Here is a 20,916-nt window from a genome sequence, read left to right on the forward strand (position 1 = left end):
CACCGGTTCAGAAACGCAAACAGAAAGGGAGAAAGCAGCCTTGGGGACCGTATGCTGTGGGTGTGAGGTCCTGAGTGCTGGGGACCTCCGTCATCTTCCTGCCCCTCGTGGGAACGTCGCGAGGCGGCGTGTGGCCTTCTGCATTCCCGTCCATGCTCAGCCGGGGTCTGGTTTCCTCGGGGTCGCTGCCGGGTCTGTGGGATTGCGGGAGAGGCAAGGCCAGGCTCTCACTGCGGCTCCGCTTGCCCCGGACATGCCGGCCCTGAGGTCTGGGCTCCGTGTGAAGGAGTGAAGGCTGTGCCCCAGCAGGGAGCTGCGTGGCCGCTTCACTCCACCTGCCACCCCAGAGGGGACAGCGCAGGGCGACCTGTGCGATTGTATGTCCCACCGGAGAGGGTCATGCCCAAGCGCCCCGGCTGTCCCTTGCCAGTCTCCTCCCCAGCCACGCAGCCCTTCCCAGGAGGTGGGTCCTGGCTCCTGGGATGGAAGGGGCTTGGGGAGGGGGGTGCCCCCCAACCTCTCACGCTCTAGCTGTCCGTCCTTCCTCCCTGTCGAGCTGGTGCCCAGGCTGCTGGGGACAGAGGACAAGCCAGGCGCCTGCCTCCACCGTGGGGGGTGCTGTGTGGCACCACCTGACGGGGGACAGCACGACCCCTGCGGTCATCCGCACGTTCCTGCAGGGTTCTGAGTGCATGGGGGGCCCCCCCGCCTCGTTCCAGTGGAGGTGCTGGGGGCAACATTCCTGTTCGCAGAGAGGGGGAGGTCCCATTGCCGCGTGCCGTCCCCCAGGCCGTGGGGCATCCAGCACCTTGTGCACGTGTCCCCTCTAGACCTCACAGACCCTGCTGGGGTCCCAAGTGTTTCCACACCTCGGGACTCCCTGTGGCCTGGGGTGAACGCTGGCATTCGGTGGGCGTGTGCCGGGCCAGGCCCTGGGCTCAGAGCTTAGCCACGTAGCCTGGGAGCCCCCGGCTCTGCCTCGCAGCCCCTGGGTGCTCACCCCACGATGGGGGTGTGTCCGGCGTTTGCCGCGGGGGCCGGCTTCCTGCTCAGCCGCGGCTGTGGGGTAGTTGGTCATCGGTCAGAAGAGGGAGGCCCGGCAGAGCCCAGGCCGAGGGTCCTGACGGCAGCCCCAGCACGTCCCTGCAGAGAGCTGTGTCCGTCTGTCCCTGTGCTCGGAGGAGGCCGGTGTGCTGTGTCCCGCCCGTTCCCTGCTCCCTGGACCATGCGGCAGCGGCGCCGGGTACTGGGCACCTGCCCACCCGCCCCATATCTGGCAGCCCGCGGTGCACCGGGCCGGCATCTAGGCCCAGGGTGGGGGGCTGGCAGGAACAGGGTGCATCCTTCCCTCACGGATCCCGGGTCCCCCCACGTAGGGAGCCGCCGCAGCCGTCACGGCAGGACCGTGCGGCGATTGGTATGCGTGCAGCACAGACCTGAGTGCTCTGTGTTGGATCCCTTTAGTCTCACAGAGCCCTGTGGGGACACAGGGGGACCAGATCCCATGGCTGGCGAAGGGCAGAGCTGGGATCGCGAACAGGAGCCTGGCCCCGGCATCTGCTCTGCACCCCTGAGCTGCCCAGGGTCCGGGAGGGTCCGGGAGGCCCTGGCAGGTGGTGGCGTTGGGGCAGAGGAGCCAGAGGAGGAGAAGGAGGGTGCGGGCCTGCGTGGCCACAGCAGCCAGGACAGGGAGACGAGTCACTGGCCAGAGCGGGACAGGAGTGCTGGTTTGGACAGGAGCCCCGTGTAGGGCACGCCATCGAGGGGCGGGCAGGCCAGTGGGAGGTTCGCAGAGTCCCCAGCAGGAGGCGGCGCTGCTGGGCCAGACGGGGTCAGACCTGCTGGGGGTGGGGCGGCGAGGTGTCAAGGGTGAGAACTTAGGCGCCTTTCCGTCTGGTGGTGCGTTGCAGCCTCAGTGCCACCAGCCCGGCAGGCACGGCCGCCCTCCCTACGGAGCTGCCCTGCGGGGCCAGGGCGCTGCCCCGGGTTGGCGAGATGGGGGTGCGTGAGAGGCGCCCGCTCGCCTGGGGAGAGCGTGGAGGAGAGGAGCTGCAGGCCCCCAGGATGGCGGGCAGGTGGGGCCCCTAGGGGTGTTCCAGAGCACTCCTCCAAGGCAGGGCGGGCGAGCGGGGCAGGTTTGCTCGGTGGGCGAGATATGCCCGACGTCCGTTTTGAGTCCTCTTCCCTCTTGGTCGGGGGGCGCTGAGGAGGCACTGGCTGGGGTTTATTTAACAAGCCGGCACGGGGGGGCCCTGGTCTGTACTTCGTGCTGATGACCGTGGTGTAAACACGCCCACGTGGCAGAGCAGGCTGCCGGCAGGACGGCTGTCAGCCAGCTCGAAAACTCTCCCAAGTTTTAACAATCTGCTTTTGCAAGTCGTAGAGGGCATGCTTCCAGCGGCCGACACGCACTGCTCTGTCCTCCCCGAAGGCTGGCCCCCGGGCGGGCCCTGCCACCCAGCCCAACCCGGCTCAATCCGTGACAGGTGCACATAAACACCTACGGGGTAGCAGCGTGCACAGATGCCGCCCGGGTCCAGATTTCGTATGCAGCCCCCAGCACGTTCTGCGTCCTCAAGTGACATTGGGGCCACCGACTTCCTCCCAAGACGTGGTGGGGTTTTGATACTGGGGGCGGCCCGTTCACCCTTTACTGCACAACATTTTTCTTGGTATAGTCGGTCTCCTGGTGACACATGTGGGGCAGCGGCGGCTGCTTCCTTCCCAGCTCCACACTCAGAGAACATTCCGAGAGTCGGGGTGTGGTCCTGCAGCCCCTCACTCGCTGAGGCTGCAGGCTCCCATCGCCTTCTCCCACCCCCCACCCCACCCCCCGATTGGCCGAGGGCCGGCCGTGTCACAGCCCAGCCACCATCACAAACCAGAGCCCGTTCTCATGGTTACATTAGAACCTCCATCGGTGGCCTCACTCAAAGGGCCCTGGCCCTGTGTGCCACGCGTGGTTCCACGCACGTTCTGCCGGCCCGGCTCGGCCATTGGGTCCACGTCGTAGCTCTCTACGTGTGGATCATTCCTTAAAAAGTTGCCACGGTCAAGAACAGTGTAGAGTCAGTCCCCCGCAGGCAGGTGGCTGGGGGGCAGCGAGCCAACAGTGGCCCCCACCTGGACGGCCGCCTCCCCGCCTACCCAGGTGGCACCTGCTGGCATTCTGTCCCGTCACCTGTGTCTCTCCCTGCCCCAGCCTGAGGGCAGCAGTGGGAGAGCGGTTCTCTGACAGGTGAGGGTTGGCCTGACCGGGGGGAGTGCACCGACGTGGCCTCACATGACCGCACGGCTGTGCTCGGGGACCCGGGCGAGGCCGCGGGGCCTGGGGTGACCGGCCATTCCCTGCCGTCCCTCCTCCCCCGCAGGTGCTGCCTGACTGGGCCCAGACATGGGATGTCGCACCTCGGCGGGGAGCACAGCGGAAGCCAGGGCCTTGCCGAGCTGCTGCTGCCGTGACAGCCAGTGAGCGAGCAGCCGGAGGATGTCCACCACGACGACGGTCACCCCCGCGGGGATCCCGGCGGTCCCGGGCCCCGTGAACCCGCCCCCGCCAGAGGTCTCCAACCCCGCCAAGCCCGGCCGCAAGACCAACCAGCTGCAGTACATGCAGAACGTGGTGGTGAAGACGCTCTGGAAACACCAGTTCGCTTGGCCCTTCTACCAGCCCGTGGACGCCATCAAGCTGAACCTGCCCGTGAGTGGCCCCCTACCCGCCGCCCCTGCCCCTCCGCGGCCCCGACTCCTGGGAGGACGGCCCCCCTGGCCTTGGCAGAGATGGTGCCTGGAGGCGGCTGGTCCTGATAAGCCAGGCACAGCTCAGGACCCACAATGACCGAGGAGCAGAGGGGATACTTAGGCGAGTGGGGGAATGGAGGGCGGCCGCCCGGGTGCAGGAAGCAGGGAGAACCCGTGGCCTGTGGGTGGATGGAGGGGGAGCCGGCGATGGGGCTAGAGGCTCACCTGTGTCTTCATCCTGTGCCCGGCACTGTCGTGCGGAATGACGCGTCCACACCTGAAACCCTGTGCTCGAGAGGGGTGCGGCCCCCTTTCCCAGGGATAGCGCCCCAGCTGCGTGCCCGGTGCTGACCTGACCATCCGACGGCTTTCTCTTTTGGACCCGAATAGAGAGCCCCTGAGTCCTGTGAGGGGAAGCCCTGGGCTAGCACTTGGCGGCCTGGGTCCTGGGCCAGCTTGGCCCCCGGGCACTGCGGGCCCCCAGGTGAAGTTTGGAATCTGGGGAGGGGGCTCAGCCCCGCCTCCGGAGCCTAGAACAGCTCTGGGCTCTGCCCCAGCCCTGCGGGTCTGTGCGCCCACACAGAACCCTGCTCAGGCCAGAGGCTTGGCAGGGATTATGCTGGCCGAGCGCTCGCCCCAGACCTCACACCCACCTGCCTTCAGGTGAACAGAAACTTGGGTCCAGCCCCAGTACCCAGCTCCCTGAGAAGACTGTCTCCTGCACGATCTCTGTGCTTGGGGATCGTGAAAGTCGTCATGAATTTGAATCCAACAGTAACACTGCTGAAAATCTCTTTCTTAGGATTATCATAAGATAATAAAAAACCCCATGGATATGGGGACTATTAAGAAGAGACTGGAGAATAATTATTATTGGAGCGCGAGTGAATGTATGCAGGACTTCAACACCATGTTTACAAATTGTTATATTTATAACAAGGTAAGAAGACGGTGTGGCGTGGGCCCTACACGCCCCTGTGAGCTGCCCCCGGCCCGGGGAGGCCTGGGGTGGAGGGCCAGCTTGGGGTTGGCCGGTGCCCGCCGGGCTGGGCGCTTTGCAGCAGCTCTCAGACAGGCCCAGGGTGCGTCCCAGCCTCGCACTCAGCCCTTGTCTGGCCGCGATCCCCTTGTGCGGGTCCCACAGGCCACGCGTTTGAGCGGTCGCCTTGTGTGTGGACCGCCCTCCCCCCCCTCCACCGCCCCGTCCCCTGCTCGAAGGAGGGAACATTAGAACAGCCTTTTCAGAGGGCGTCGATGTATACCAAACGCTTTAAAACGTCCACACGCTTGGACCTTTTTTCCTTCGTGTGCTGGGATAAAGGGTGGTTTTTATCCTTTGTGTTTTTTTAATTCTTCCAAGAGTTTCCACGTTAAAATATATTCTTTTTGCCTCCCTCCTGCCCCGCCACATCCCTTCACAGCTTTCTAAATAAATGTTTTTTCTTGAGCAACCACCATGTGTTTGTCTGCTGCAGACACACGGCTCCTTTCTAGCGGGTAACCTTGCTTCTCCTGTGTCTTCAGCCCACAGATGACATAGTGCTCATGGCCCAAGCCTTAGAGAAAATTTTTCTCCAGAAAGTGGCCCAGATGCCCCAGGAGGAAGTTGAGTTATTACCCCCTGCTCCAAAGGGCAAAGGCCGGAAACCAGCTTCTGGAACCCAGAGTGCAGGTAAAGGGGTGGATCGTGCAGTCCTTCTCTCCACCTCTGGCAGGCGGACAGGGTGCCGATGACAGCGTATCTTCTGAGGGTCCCTCTGGGCTCAGTTTTCCCATCTGCAAGTTGGGTCAGTGATGATCAGAGCTCCGGGAGCCGGGCCTCTGCTGTGTGTGCGGCCTGCAGGCCTGGTGACCGTGCTGCCGCCTGCCTTGGAGCCTTGGTCCGGGCAGGGGTCGTGCTCCTGCTGTGTCCCCGCGCTGCCCCTCTCCCACCCCGCCACCCCCCAGCTCTGAGGACACCGCTTCTGGAAGCCATACTGTCCCTTTGTCCCCTCCGAGGAATCTGCCTCTTCAGCGTGCTTTGTGTTCTCTGTGACCTGTCAGGGAGCGGTGGGGGTCAGGGTCAGCACGGGGAGCCCGGGTGTGGGTGACCTCACCTGGTCCGGGAACGTGGAACAGAGGTGGATCCCGACGGTGAGCTTCTGGGCGACCCAGCCCTCCAGAGAGGCCAGGGTGTTCCACACTTACAGACGGGGCTGAGGCTGGTTGCCTGTGGAACCCGAGTCAACCCCCTGGCTCTTCCTACCGGGCTGTGCACCTTGTCCTGGCTCACTCATTCAGACCACGGAGGCAGCCATGATGAGGGCCAGGGTCTCGGCAGGAGGGGCTCTGCTGGCACCCGGCGGGCTCTGGCTGGAGGGGATGGTCCCGGCAGCGTCCAGAAGCATCGCTGGTAGAGCCGGGTCAGTTCAGCCTCCTTTCCTTTGTCCTCAAGGTACGCAGCAAGTGGCGGCCGTGTCCTCTGTCTCCCCGGCAACCCCCTTCCAGAGTGTCCCCCCCACGGTCTCCCAGACGCCCGTCATCGCTGCCACCCCTGTGCCAACCATCACTGCAAACGTCACGTCGGCCCCTGTCCCCCCGGCTGCCGCCCCGCCCCCTCCCGCGACGCCCATCATCCCCGTGGTCCCTCCCACGCCGCCCGTTGTCAAGGTGAGCTTCCCCCGGGGCGTCCTGGACGCAGGCAGGTGTGGGGCGGGCAGGAGGGCGCTCCGCCGCTTTTCCCTGGCACCGACCGCTCGTCGGGCGTTGGGCGTATGTGACTTTGGACGGGTCCCCTCCCCCGCCACGCCCGTGAGGTGGGCCGCGGTTCCTGACACGGACAAGGAGCCCGAGGCTCGGAGCGGCAGGTCACACAGCTGGTGAGGGCGGCTGCGCTTGAACCCCAGCTTCGCCGGCCTTTGCAGTGCGTGGGCCGAGGTGGGGGGTGCAGGAAGGAGGGGGACCCCGGCCCTCCCCGCCCGCGCTTGCGCTCGGATTGCCTTGGCGTGGGGAGGGCGGTGGCGGCCTCCACCTGCTCCTCGCGCCCCCCCCCCCCCCAGTGTGAGCGCACGTCCCTCCCCCGGCTCCCTGGGGGCTTTCCTCGGCCGGGCCTGGGCTCGGAGCGGGTGCTCCCCGCGAGATCCGGGGCCAGCGAGGACGGCTGAGTCCCTGCTCTGAGCAGGCCCCCGTGCCGGCCACTGATGTGTATCGTCTTCTCCGATTTGACCCTCACAGCGAGCGACCCTCTGGGGCAGGCAGTATTTCCCCCATCTTACAGATGAGGAAGCAGGCGCTCAGAGGGGTTAAATGGCTCCCCCAAGGTAAAATGCCATCTCCGTCGCTTTCCTCTCCCCCGTGGCCTTCACTGCCTGTACTCGGGCGGCGCCTGGCCCGGCCGCCTCACTCAGCGCCCGGCTGTCTTGGAGCATGTCCCGTCTGCCACGGCCCAATGAGCCCCCGGGCCCCGTGGCACGTGCTTGGCCTCCGTGGGCGCCCGTGAAGTGTGTGTGGGTGGGTGGCTCGTGCCCGCCAGCCTGGGGGCAGCGGCTTGGCTGGGGCGGCGACTTTGGTGGCGCTCAGACAGCAGACCCCCGTGAGGCCGGCGGCCCGGGTGCACGTGACTCCCAGGGGCTGCTCCGCCCGCCCGAGCTGAGGGGAGGGGAGCCCCCTGGGCTGGCCTCGGGGTCACAGCGACCCTGGCCACCCAGGCACGAGACACGCTCTCACGCACTGGACACGCCCACCAAGTGCTCGTTGGTCATTTCAGTGTTTCCTCCCCCGGCGGGAAGTAGCTCTGTGACGTCTGCTGCCCTCAGGGTCAAGTCCATCCCTGCCCAGGCACTTACCGCCCGGAGTCCTTGGTCCCAAACCTCGTGCTGCTGCTTGTGTTTCCCGGCTGGGCCGCTGCCCCCGCCCCCCCACCCCCCGCATGCTCCTCCCGACCCCCTCGTCCTGTGGCTGCCACTGTCCTGGGAGCGCCAGCTTTGAGGCCCGCGTCTGGGACGCCCCTCTGGCCTTTGACCAGCGGGGGTCCTCTCGTCCCTGCTGTCCCCAAGCCCCAGCCCCACTTGGTGATGGTCCCAGTCACGGTGCCACCTCCGTTGTGCGAGTCCCTGAGCCGCCGCCCAACCACCGGGCGCGGGGCGGGCAGCGTGCTGCATCTCACTCGCTGGAGGTGGTGAGCAGTGAGCGCCCACCGTGACCGCGCAGGGCCTGGGGGCTTGGGCGGGGCTCAGGGACGGCCCGGGGGTAGGTTCTTAGTCCAGCCTCACCACTGCCAGCTGTGTGACCTCGGGCCGGCAACGTGGCCCCTCTGAGCCTCGGGGTCCTGCGTGGCGCGGGGCCCCGGGAGGATGGCCGCGGCCATGCATGTCTTTTGCTTCTCTCGGTGCCTGGCAGCTGGTCCGCGCTCCAGGGGCGCCACCGCAGCGGTTCTGATCCCGGATCCCGGGGCTCACTGTTGTTTTGCTGTCACAGAAGAAGGGCGTGAAGCGGAAAGCAGACACTACCACGCCCACGACGTCCGCCATCACCGCCAGCCGCAGCGAGTCGCCCCCACCGCTGTCGGACCCCAAGCAGGCCAAGGTGGTGGCACGGCGGGAGAGCGGGGGCCGCCCCATCAAGCCGCCCAAGAAGGACCTGGAGGACGGCGAGGTGCCCCAGCACGCGGGCAAGAAGGGCCGGCTCTCGGAGCACCTGCGGCACTGCGACAGCATCCTCAAGGAGATGCTGTCCAAGAAGCACGCAGCCTACGCCTGGCCCTTCTACAAGCCGGTGGACGCCGAGGCCCTGGAGCTGCACGACTACCACGACATCATCAAGCACCCGATGGACCTGAGCACCGTCAAGGTTCGTGGGTGGTGAGCCAGCCGGGCCCTCTTCCCCTGTCTGGGCGGCCCCTGGCATCTGCAGGGCGGCCTGACGTCCTGCGGGGCTGTAGTGGTGCTGATGTCTTGTGCCGGCCCGGGGGCAACTCAGCAGGCTTGGGGCATTGCCCGGCTCCCTTGGCCTGCCCTCCAGCAGCAAGCGGGGCCTCAGGGCTGGCCCGGGGCCCTGGCATGGGTCTGGCAGGGTCAGGGAGGAAGGTGTGCTCTGCCCTACGCTCACTGAACCGGCATCTTCCTCGTCATCTATTTCTCTTGAGCCGGTTTCGTCATCTCGTTCTTTTCTTCCTGGCGTGTTTGTAGGTCTTTGTAACGTTAGGCAAGGAGGCCCCTTCCCGTGGCCCAGCCCCTCCCTGGACAGAAGTGGGCGCTGGAGGGGGAGGTGATGGAGCTGAGACCAGGAGCCCTGGCCTCCCGCTTCCCGCAGCAGGGTCTTCCTGCACTGGGGGCTTCCCCCTTGGCTTTTGTGGGTTTTCCTCCGGGTCAGGTCAGTTGTGTACAAGCAGAGGAGAGCAGGTCTGGGCCAGGCAGAGATGGAAAAAATTCCCCGGCTGGCAGCGGCAGCCTCGAGGGCAGGAGACCTGGGGTCTTCCCTGAGTGCGTGCAGGAGGGGTTCCTGAGCCCCCGTCGGGCTTGGGCCCCAGCACAGCTGCCCTTCCTCGGTCTGGATCGGTCTCTGACGGTCTGAGGAACGTCCCTGGCCGTTGGACCGTTACCTGGAAAGGTAACCCCACAAAAGGGGCAGGTGGTTTCTTTGCACCGATGGGGTCTGGGCCCTGAGCCGCTGGGCTGTCATTCTGCCTCGTGTACCTGGACACTAACTCGTGTACCTGTCTGGGGCAGACTCTCCTTAATGGAAGTCTTCCTCCCCGCCAAGGGACAGGACAGACCTGGCCATCTAGGGCAGTGGTTCCCGGGGAACTGGCTGCGTCAGGCGGGCCTGGCTGGGCTGGGTGACCGAGCAGCTTCCTCACCTTCTCTGATCCTCCTCCTAACTGCGAGGGCAGGGCTCCGGCTTTCTTGGACACGCTCAGTGCTGCAGTGGCCCTGCCCCTACTGGGAGCCCAGGAGTGTCAGCTATTTTTCTTTGACTGATTTTTTCTTTTAATTTGTATGAGTAAGATATGAGCAGAGGATCGAAAATCCAAGCAAAGCAGAGGCGGGTGGAGAGAAGGCCTAACCTCTGGTGTCGTTGCCACCCTTTCCAGAGATGTTTCCAGCTAATGGTTTGGTTACATCTTTCTGGATTAGCTCCTGGCTCAGGCTGGCTCTTTCCAAGCAGGTTTTGACAGTGGGGCAGTGGTACTTGGGCTCCCAGATGCACCAGGAAAGTGGCCGGCTGTCAAATTAGGGCTGGAGTCTGAGAATCTTGCAGAAGTTGAGAGGGTCTCGGGTGCCCATTTCTCCTTCCTGGCTGAGCTACCCCATACTGCGGAGGCTGTGCAGAGGGCTGAAGCCAGGCAGCCCCAGTGCTGTTGGAAGCTCTCCGGGGGGGGGGGGGCAGAGGAGGACGGTGTGTCCTAGGCTATAGAGGCTGCAGGTCCTGGAGCCTGACCACCACCAACCCCTCCATCGAGGCCAGGACTTTGTTAGTCTAGGTGCCGGCGAGGTAGGTGGTTAGGCTCCGGCCCACAATGTCCTACTGCAGCAGAGCATGGCCCCCAGGATGAGCGGGCACCTCATACCCCCGACACGAGGTCCCTGACTGATGAGCTCTTATCTATGTGAACCCATCCAGGCATGGGGAGCTCTCTCCCTCGAGAGCCGTTGCCCCGTCTGCCCCGATCTTAGCTGCCACACTGTGGTCCCTGGCTGGCTGCACTTCTGTCCCCACCGGCAGAGCCAGTCATCCTGTGCTCCCGGCGGGGCAGTGGGACCACCTGGTGCTCTGTGAAGCAGGCTAGCTTAACAGCACCTGGATTCTCAGGGGAGAAAATTAAATGTCTCATTCTGAGAACTGAGTAGCCCCCTAAACTGGTAGAGAGCGACTTTTCGCCAGAAGTTGCTTGCTCCCCACCGGAGCTCCTGACAACAGGGATATCGGCGTGTGAAAAGTTAGCCAAAACGTAGAGCTGGGAACTTTGGTTGCGGGAGCTGGGACTTTTGGGAGCACCTTTTTCTTTCTCCCTGAGCGTCAGCCTCTCTGTGGGGTCCTGGACCCTCCCCTCCAAGCCCTCGGGGCCACCCCTCCACCTTCTCCCTGGGCTCCCAGACGAGGTCTCGGGCTGGCGGTGGACACGCGGAGGGTCCCGAGGCACAGCGGTGCCCTCACGCCCCGTGGCTTGTGTGTTACAGAAGAAGATGGACAGCCGTGAGTACCCAGACGCACAGGGCTTTGCAGCCGACATCCGGTTGATGTTCTCCAACTGTTACAAGTACAACCCCCCCGACCACGAGGTGGTGGCCATGGCCAGGAAGCTGCAGGTAACCCCAGGTGCTCTGTGTGGGGAGGGGCCCCCGGGGCACAGGTGGAATCAGCGGCTCAGGGCAGGCACCCGGGAAAGACGTGGGTGTCTGGGAGGGCACGGCTCCCAGGGGAGGTGCGGGGCTGAGGGATGGGGTGTCTGGGGACCCCATGCACGGGCACGTTCCTCCTGAGCGGCGGCCGAGTGGCGGCCAGGCCCCGAGCCTGCTCCCTAGGGACGTGGTGGCCAAGAGGCCAGTGTCTGCCTCCCGGGAGCTGCAGGCTCAGGTGGGCAGCGGCAAGCAGCTGGGGGCCAGCGGGTGCTCTAGCCAGGGCGGAGACGGGGAGAAGGCAGACGCCTGCTCCCCTGTGCTTCACCGTGAGCCGGGGGCCCTTTGTCAGGAGCCTGCCGGTGAGGCCCGTGGGTGTCGTAGCGGGAGACGGCTGTTTGTGCGGCCTGTTGCTTTCCCGACCACAAGGCAGACGGCATGTGGGAGAAACGTGGGGCCTGCAGGGAAGCGCAGTCTGGCCTTCAGTGGGGGGACTTTGCGTACATGCACACGGATCTCACATACAGGCCGCGGGCGTGCGAGCGTGCGCTAGTGTGCGCGCACCCCTGTGAGTGATTATCTGTCAGAGCCCGGGGGCTGCCGCGGGTTTCTGTACGGGCCGGTACACCGAGTCTGTTCTTAACTTCTCTGTGCCATCACGCAGCCTGTTGCTTTTGTAAAATACAGGACCCAGAATGTCGTCCTGTAAGACGTTCCCAGTCCCTTGCTCAGAACCCTTTTGAAAACCCGGTACGGTAACTCGGGAGCGTCCTTGATCGCCCAGGCCCCGGACGGGGCCACAGGAGGAGCCTCCTTCCAGGCCTCTGGGTCCTGCCGATCTTCCTTACCTTCCTCCTGCCTGTGGGCCCTGGCTGCTGCGGGCTGCCCCCTCTGTGCACTGGCTCCCACTGGGGAATGTGGTAGAGCGGTCCTGGGGGTCCCAGTACACCCAGAGGAAGCCACCAGGACCCACGGTTTCATACCAAGACCACGAAGCCGAGAGGCTTTGCGCAGCCGCGCGCTGTCGTCGCTCTGTTGATGCTCTTAAACCTTGCGAGTAGCTCCACGAGGAAGCCAGGCGGCGCTGGCACCAGACGGGCCGAGGGCAGTGGCTCTGATTCTGTTCCGGCAAAAGGTGGTCTCCGCAGTGTGGCCACAGAGGTTGGGAATCTTAATTACTGATGACTGTTCAGTAATTGGCTCTTGATTGTGTCAGGTCAAGCTGGGTGGGGTTAGAGCCTGACGCTGCAGCAGCCTGATGTAGACCCCACCCCCACCCCCGCCGGGGGGCCGTTTGCCCAGAGCAGGCCAGGTCATGGCCTTGCGTAGCAGCGTACCTCTGAGATGTCTTTACCCCAGGAGGAGATTCTGGGGGACCAGGACCCAGAGTAGGCTCTTACGGGAGCCGGACGCCTGGTCGGTGGGGCTGCGTCTTTTGCGTGTAAACCAGGTGTATGTGGCTTCAGGTGTCTGAGCTAGCAGAGAAGTCTCCCTTCGTGGCCGCTCATCCTGTCTGAAATGAACCTGGGCCACCTGGCGGGAGGGGACCTTTGTTGAGCGTGCTCCCAAGGCTGTGTGGGAGCTGGCAGTTTGGATAGGACAAGACTTTTGCCTTTTGAGCCAACTTTTGGACCCAACTCAGAACGAGATGTGATACTACAGTAACATCACAGGGGAAAGAAATGGGAAAGCGGAAACCGGCTCCCAGATCCAGTGGCTGGGGAGCCCCAGAAAAGGGTCAGAGCTCAAAGGAAGGCCCTCTCGCTGCCTGTCAGTAGGTGGCAGCCTTGGACCTGGATGCTGAAAAGACTTGCAAGCCGTCGACAGGAGGTGGGGTGTCTCATAAAGGAGCTTGTGTGCCAGCTCCTAAAAGGCTGTGTCTGTGGCCGTTGACTGCGCCCTCTGGCCCTGAACCCGCGCTCAGTGCCTGGGGAGGGAGGGAGGGGCGGAGGGAGGGACAGAGAGCAAGCCGGGGTGGGCGGAGTGGGGGCGGCCCAGCGCCCTGGGCAGGCTGGGTCCAGTCTCCCCGACTCCCCGGGGGCTGCCCACGGCGTCCAGGACCCAGGCGGCCCCTGCTGTCCCGCAGGACGTGTTTGAGATGCGGTTTGCCAAGATGCCGGACGAGCCGGTGGAGGCGCCCACGCTGCCCGTGCCCGCGGCCCCTGTGGTCAGCAAGGGCATGGAGAGCAGCCGCAGCAGCGAGGAGAGCTCCTCGGACTCAGGCAGCTCGGACTCGGAGGAGGAACGGGCCACGCGGCTGGCGGAGCTGCAGGAGCAGGTGAGCGGCCGCGGCTGCGGCCGGGCCGGGGACCACGGGGGCTCAGACGGGGCTGGGGCGGGACCAGGGCCCAGTCCCGGCCGGGCCTTGACCCGACGTTTGCCCTGGTCACCCCCCACCCCCACCCCAAGCCACAGTCGTCCTCCGCAGCGGTGTCGCTGGCAGGGCACCCGGCGAAGGTGTCGGCGCCGAGGGCCCCCTTGGCAGTGCCTGCAGGCGCGGGGCCCTGTGAGCCCGACTGGGTCGGGACGTCCCTGGAGCCCTGGAGCCTCCTTCCGCTCCAGCAGGGTCTGGGAGGCTCCTGCAGAAGCCGCAGCCCTGGGGCTCCACGAGCCTGTCTGGTTGGGGGCGGGCGCGGGCTCCGCAGCTCTGCCAGAGCGAGCTTGTCCTGCCTCGGCCTCTGACCGCCTGTGACTCGGCCCTCCCCGCCCCTTCGCGCTCCTCACATGCAAAATGGGACCAAGAGGTGCTGGATTCCTGGGGGGGCGGGGGCGGGGGTGGGGGCTTCCAGCAGGGAGGAGACAGTGGAGTAACAGTGACCCTGCCGGCACCCCGGTGGGGCTGGGCGTCTGAGCTGAGCCTTGTCAGGGATGACGGTGCAGGGAGCATGGCCCTGAGGTGTAGCTGTCGGGCCGGGGTCCCTCCCACGCCACGCGACGTGGCTGGCGTGTGCGAGCCTGGTGCCGTCCTGGCCCGTCCACCTGCTAGAGGCTGGGGGCACCGTTTCCTCGCCCGTTCGGCGCGAGACTCCCCTTGGGGGGCTGCTGAGGTGAGAAGCGTGTAGAGCACGTAGCACGCTGGCAGCCACTTGCTGGACTAGATGAGTGTCCCCTGCCGGCACTGGACCGTTTTGACCCTGCAGAACCGCCGGGTAACATCCCAGCAGCTGCCCCACGAGTGGAAAGTCTCCTCTGCGCAGGCGTTTAAACCTCTCCCTAGAGAGTCTCCCTCACCGGGAAAACAGAAACTAGCAAGAAAACCGGGAGGCACCATTTATCGAGCCCTTCGGGTGCCACCTGCCCTGCACTTGCGGTGGGGAGACCGAGGCCCAGCGGCTCGCCCGCCGTCGCAGGGGTGGGGAGGGCCAGACGGGCTCTGCCGCCTTCCGGGACGTGTGTGGCTCCCCGGCTCCCCTCCCCGCACGGTGGTGGCAGCTCCCGGGCACGGCCGCCCCCCGCCCCGCCCGCCCGCAGCCCCCTTGGGCCAGCCCCGGGGAGCCCCACTCAGCTGCCTGTCTCTTCCAGCTGAAGGCTGTGCACGAGCAGCTGGCCGCCCTGTCTCAGGCCCCAGTGAACAAGCCAAAGAGGAAGAAGGAGAAGAAGGAGAAGAAGAAGAAGGACAAGGACAAGGAGAGGCACAAGGCCAAGTCCGAGGACGAGAAGAAGGCCAGGGCGGCCCCGCCCGCCAAGCAGGCCCAGCAGAAGAAGGCGCCCGCCAAGAAGGCCAACAGCACGACCGTGGCTGGCAGGTGGGCTCCGGCGCCCTGCGTCCCGGCCACCCACGTGGCGGGAGGATGCTGGATGCGGGGCTCTGTCCCGGTGACCTGGACCCTGGGCTGTTACGGGGAGATGGGGTGGGGGGTTGCTGGCCCTCGTCTTGCCCACCTCGTGGGAAGACTGTGAGGACCAAACGAGACCTCTGCCCAGAAGGTTTGGGCTCCGGAGGGCGGCGCTCAGCTCCCCGCGGGGCCCGCCTCAGCCACAGGCATTGGAGACCTCAGCATCTAGAGGCTTCAGGGACATTTTCCTGGTCTGGGCCCGGGAGTTTGCTTCGGCGGGGGGCGGGGTGGGGTCTTGGCGCCGTGTCTTGGGCCCTTGGCACCCCATCCCCGGCTGGCCTAGTCGGCGGAGGGTTGGGGGCGGAGGTGCGCCTTGGCACAGAGCTCCCTGGTCCCCACGGCCTTCACTCAGCCCCCGCCCTGGCCACGTGCTGGCCCGAGGAACGCCTGCCGCAGACGAGCAGGGACGACATGGGGAGGTGAGGGTGGTGGGAAGGCACGCCGGGCCGGGCGCCTCTCCCGGCGGGGTGGAAGGAGGGCGTCCTGGAGGAGGGGGCGACAGCTGCACAGAGGGTCCGGATGGGGTTCCAAGAATCAGGAACAGCGGGCACAAAGCTGTAGAGGCCAGTGGAACGTGTTCCTCATGGGAATGAGGACAAGGTGGGCACTGCTGAAGAACAGAGGCCAGGTTGGCAAGAAGGGAGGGTTTAGGCTGCCGAGATTGGCCGGCTCGGTTGAGGTGTTTGCAGTTTATTCTCCAGTGAAAGTGGTCAGATCCTGGCCAGTGTGGAGGATGGATTAGTGAGAGGCAAGAATGGGAGGAAGGATGCCCTCTGGAGTTGCTGTGGTCACGCAGGCAGGAGAGGCCGGTGTGGCCATGGGGGTGGAGGTGTGTTGCTTTGAGAACTGTTTGTGAGGCAGAGTGGGCAGGCCTTGGTCCCTGGAAGTAGGAGGAGGGGCATGCAGAGCTGGGGACTTGGGCTTTGGTAGCTGGGCGGCCAGTGGCACCATCGAGAGGGGCAGTGAGAATGGTCAGGGGTTTTCTCCTCCCTCCCTCCCTTTTGCAGGGGGAGGCAGAAATCAGGTTCCCTGTTCTGTCTCTGTCTCTGGTTTTGGTGTCTGTACAATGCTGGCCTTCAAATGAGTTGGGAAGTGTTCCCTTGTCTTCTGTTTTCTGGGGTAGATTTATAGCCTTGGTATATTAATTCTTAAATGTGTGATAGAATTCACCAGTGAAACCATCTGGGCCTGGAGTTTCACTGTTGGAAGGTTGTTAACCATGAATTCAGTCCCTTTGAATGTGCCCCACAAATTTGATATATTGTGATTTCATTTAAGTTCAGAATATTTTTTAATTCCCTTCAGGCTTCCTTTTTGGCCATGGATTATTTAGAAGTCTGTTGTTTGGTTTACAGATATTTGGAGATTTTTCCAGATATTTTTCAGTTATTGATTTCTAGGGTCAGAGAACATACGTTGTATGTTTTCAACATTTTAAAATTTGTTAAGATTTTATGGCCCAGAATACGGTCTGTCTTGGTGAATGTGCCACGTATGCTTGAAAAGAACGTGTATCCTCCTGCTGTTGGGTGGAGTGTTGTATAAACGTCAGTTAGAAGATAAAAAAAAAAAAAATCTAAAAAAGAAAAAGACACAAATGAACTTATTTACAAAACAGAAACAGACTCACAGACTTAGAGAACAAAGTTATGGTTACCAAGGGGGACAGGGGTGGGGGTGGGGGTGGGGGGGGAGGGAGTTTGGGGTTGACACGGACACACTGCTATATTTAAAACAGATAACCAACAAGGACCTCCAGTAGAGCACGGGGAACTGTGCTCAATATTCTGTAATAACCTAAATAGAAAAAGAATTTGAAAAAGAACAGATACATGTATATTAAAAAAAAAAAAAACTTTAAATCCCAAACAGACAAAAACATGTCAACTAATAAGTTAATTTGGTTGATGGTGGTGTTGGGATCATCTCTGTTCTGCTGATTTGTTCTATTAATTACCAAGAGAGAATCGTTGAATTTTGCAAGTAAAGTTGCAGATTTTCCTATTTCCCTTCAGTTCCATCAGCTTTTGTTTAAATATTTTGAAGCTTGGTTTTAGATGCACACACGTGTAGGACTGTGATGGTCAGTTGACTCTTTTATCGTTATACAGTGTCTGTCTTTTTCCTGATAGCATTCCTTTTTCTGAAGTCTACTTTGTCTGAAATTGTTACAGCCATTGCGGTTTTCTTTTTTTTTTTCCAGTCTTTTTTTTAAAAATTAATTAATTAATTAATTTTTGGCTGTGTTGGGTCTTCGTTTCTGTGAGGGCTTTCTCTAGTTGCGGCAAGCGGGGGCCACTCTTCATCGCGGTGCGCGGGCCTCTCACTATCGTGGCCTCTCTTGTTGCGGAGCACAGGCTCCAGACGCGCAGGCTCAGTAGTTGTGGCTCACGGGCCCAGTTGCTCCGTGGCATGTGGGATCTTCCCAGACCAGGGCTCGAACCCGTGTCCCCTGCATTAGCAGGCAGATTCTCAACCACTGTGCCACCAGGGAAGCCCAGCGGTTTTCTTTTGATTAGTATTTACACGGAATATTTTCCCCCCATCTTTTTACTTTTAACCTACCTCTGTCGTTATATTTAAAGGGGGGGGTTGTGTAGATTAGATAGCATATAAATTGGGTCTTGGTTCTCACCCAGTCTGACCACCCCTTTCTTTTAATTGGTGTGTTTAGGCCATTTATATTTAATGTAATAGTGGATACAATTTGATTTCCACCTACCATTCCATTATTTTCTGTCTGTCCCTGCTGTTTATTCCTCTGTCCCCCTTCCTGCCTTCTTCTGGGTTATTTGAATACGGAGACGAGTTTGACCTGTCGTGCTTGAGATGCCTGTGGGGCATTGAGGGGAGCTGACCACCATGCTTGTTTCCTGGCCAAGGCCTCCCTAGGCCGGTAGCAGCCTCTGCTCTGACCTCTGGAGCAGGGTCTTCCGCGTCCCTGGAGATGTATGTGCGTCTCCAGGCAGTAGCCCGGCTTCTCTGTCTGGGGTACCACTTTGGGCTGCTCCTTGGTAAGAGAGCCTGGTCCTGCAGAGGAGGAGGGCCGGGGGGCAAGGGGTCAGGGTCTGGGGGGGGGGGCGGGGGAGGGAACTCGGGGTTGTGGGGCAGGGGCTGGGTGGGGTAGGGGGCTCCATGCCATGATGCTCCTTGCCTTCTGCCTCAGACAGCCGAAGAAGGGCGGCAAGCAGGCGTCGGCCTCCTATGACTCGGAAGAGGAGGAAGAGGGGCTGCCCATGAGCTACGATGAGAAGCGCCAGCTCAGCCTGGACATCAACCGGCTCCCGGGGGAGAAGCTGGGCCGGGTGGTGCACATCATCCAGTCGCGGGAGCCCTCGCTCAGGGACTCCAACCCCGACGAGATAGAGATTGACTTTGAGACTCTAAAACCCACCACTTTGCGGGAACTGGAGAGATACGTCAAGTCTTGTTTACAGAAAAAGCAAAGGAAGCCATTCTGTAAGTCGTCGGGACGGGGTGCGTTGCTGCCGCCCCCTCCCGTCACCCCTTCAGTCCCGGAGCAGACAGGCAGGCAGCCCCGGGCGTGGGAGTGGGAGTGGGAGTGGGTCGCACGCTGCCAGGCTCCTCGCCCCTCTTCTGCCTTGTGCCCTGAGGATGCAAGGACACAGCTTCTGTCTGCTCAGCTGGGGGCGGGGGCTTAGCTGAGACCGGCTGCGGCCCCACCCCAGCCAGAGCCCTTCTTCCCCTGCTCCCGGGCAGGTGGGCAGCACTTGTGTGCCTCATCCTTCCCCACAGCAGGCAGGCAGGACCCCTGGGTCGGTCCCCAGCCCCCTTCGTTCCAATGCTGGCCAAGGCCCTCACCACAAGCCTTCTTGAGGCTCCGTTTGGGGCCTGGGCTGCAGGCGACCTGTCGATGGTTCCCTGCCTGGGCAGACCAGTTCCCTTTGCCTGGGGTGGAGGTCCAGAGGCCTCCCAGGACGGACGATTGCGCTGGCTCAGGCTCACCCTGGAAGTCGATGACTTCACTGGACGGGAACGAGTCGCTGCCTGGGTCGGTGGGTCCCGGGGAGTGAGAGGAAGGGCAGGAGGCCCCAGGCGGCCCCACGGTGGCAGGAGAACAAGGGAGCCGCCCGGCCCTGAGGAGCAACACCCAGGGTGCACGTGATGCTGTGTGTGGCCCCCTCGGGCTGCTTGGTCCTCACTCGCTCTGAGGGGGAAGCTGCCTTCTCCTGGATGGAGCATGGCGTGACCCCCCCGCAGCCACGGCACCTTTGACCCTCGGTAAGTCGCCTGTGGACTCGGAGGGGCTGGCGCAGGCGCGCCAGGTGGCAGACTGGGCCGTGGCGAAGGGAAACCATGAGCTGGGGGGTCAGGGCCTCAAGCCGCGGCTCTGCCCTTCACCCGGGGGTGCCGCCGTCTGTGCAGCTGTCCGCAGTGGGGGTGGTCTGTCCCACCTCAGGGGTTCTGTGACAGTCGCAGAGCTTCGCGTGCGGCGGGGCCTCCGTGCGTCTGGGCCGCCCCGGGGCCGCCCGCCCTCCCCCGCCTGTGGCCTCAGCTCCCGTGCTCTTCCACAGCCACGAGCGGGAAGAAGCAGGCGGCCAAGTCGAAGGAGGAGTTGGCTCAGGAAAAGAAGAAGGAGCTCGAGAGGCGGCTGCAGGACGTCAGCGGGCAGCTGAGCAACAGCAAGAAGCCCGCCAAGAGAGGTACCCGTGGCCCTCGGGCCGCTCTGTCGGGGGGAGAGGGCGGTGGGGGGGAGCGGGCAGCTGACCTGGGCTTGTGCCCGTGGCTCCACCTCGTAACGAGCTGTGTTTCCCTCGGGGAGGCTGTTGACCCCCCGAAACCCTGATTTCCTTATCTGCACACTGGGACCAGAGCCCAGCCCCGCAGGCAGGCTGAGCAGGTGACAGGCGTGTGTGGAAGCGCCACGTGGCAGAGCTCCTGGGAGGCGGCTCTTTGGAAGGGCCCAGCTGTGGGCTTGCGGGGCTGGACCCATGACTTGGGAGGGACTGGGGTCCTACCCCACAGCTTCAGTGGGTCCTGGCCCCCAGCAGTGGGCTTTCTGGCTGCCCTCAGACAGGAACACTAGTTCCCAGCAAGTTAACCGGTATCACAGGTGGAGGGAGGGTCTGACTTCCAGCCCCAGGCCCTGTGCTCTGTGGACTCGGGGTCTTATTTTAGGTGGGCAGGTGATCTGATTCCTTGCTTCCTTTCCCCGGGGCCTGTAAGAAAAGGCAAATACCTTTTTCCTGGCCCCAGGGACAGTGGGGACCAGGTGGCGGTCAGATTCCAGGTCCAGTCTTGGTCATGCAGCGGCCAGGTGCCACAGCCTTGCCCGGCCCCGCTTGCCCAGTGCCAAGCTGGGGCTCGGAGCCCTGCCCGCTCCCGCTGATGGCTGAGGGGGCCCCCTTGCGTTAGCCCTGGGGAGGGGCACCGTTAACGCTCAGCGCGTGTGACTGTGGATTCTTCATATGGCCGGCCACGTCCCCACACGTCCCGTCAGTTTCTCGTAGTAGATTGCCTTCACTGTTTCCCAGCCTCTAAGTGTATTTAGATTTGTTGACTTCTGAGCTGTTTCTGCTCACACTTCCGACACCAAACGTGTGAGTTTTTCGCACACCAGTTCTCCAGCTCCCGCACGAGCCGGGTGTCCAGCAGTTGAGTTCCTTCTGACGCTGCCTGCTCGGTTAAGGGCTCAGCACCCCCTAAGATGCCAGGTGCACGTCCCAAGCCTCCCGTGCCTTTGACTGACGGGCTGTAAATCGGGGATTCCCACAACCCCCTCCTCAGGTTTGAAAATTGGCTAGAACGGCTCACAGAACTCAGGAATTATGAGTGAAACCCCTTGTGGTTTGTTACAAAGGACACAACTCAGGGACAGCCAGGTGGGCGAGCGGCACAGGGCAGGGTGCGGGGCGTGGACCTCCAGGCCTCTCCAGCCACCACCCTCCCAGCAGCTGGAGGCCCCCTGACCCGGTGCTTCTCTCTGGAGCACGGTCTCCAGTCCCCGCCCCTCCTTGGCCATGGGTCGGGGGGGGGGGGGGGGGGGGGGGGAGCTGAAAGTC

At 63.0% G+C, this 20,916-nt stretch overlaps 1 protein-coding gene across 2 annotated transcripts in view; it reads left to right on the top strand.

Annotated features, from left to right (window-relative positions):
- BRD3 (bromodomain containing 3) overlaps nt 1–20,916 on the top strand; it is a 33,649-nt gene that overhangs the window by 11,233 nt on the left and 1,500 nt on the right. For both annotated transcript variants that reach the window (XM_082402383.1, XM_082402384.1), the window contains exons 2-11: nt 3,372–3,700; nt 4,544–4,681; nt 5,266–5,413; nt 6,176–6,390; nt 8,197–8,568; nt 10,899–11,027; nt 13,144–13,335; nt 14,580–14,803; nt 18,060–18,352; nt 19,429–19,557. In XM_082402383.1, the coding sequence (XP_082258509.1) occupies nt 3,488–3,700; nt 4,544–4,681; nt 5,266–5,413; nt 6,176–6,390; nt 8,197–8,568; nt 10,899–11,027; nt 13,144–13,335; nt 14,580–14,803; nt 18,060–18,352; nt 19,429–19,557 (2,053 nt within the window). In that variant the 5' untranslated portion in view covers nt 3,372–3,487. The remainder of the gene's footprint in view (nt 1–3,371; nt 3,701–4,543; nt 4,682–5,265; nt 5,414–6,175; nt 6,391–8,196; nt 8,569–10,898; nt 11,028–13,143; nt 13,336–14,579; nt 14,804–18,059; nt 18,353–19,428; nt 19,558–20,916) is intronic.

Source organism: Balaenoptera borealis (assembly GCF_965194805.1).
Source record: "Balaenoptera borealis genome assembly, chromosome: 8".
In the NCBI taxonomy this organism is placed as follows: domain Eukaryota; kingdom Metazoa; phylum Chordata; class Mammalia; order Artiodactyla; family Balaenopteridae; genus Balaenoptera; species Balaenoptera borealis.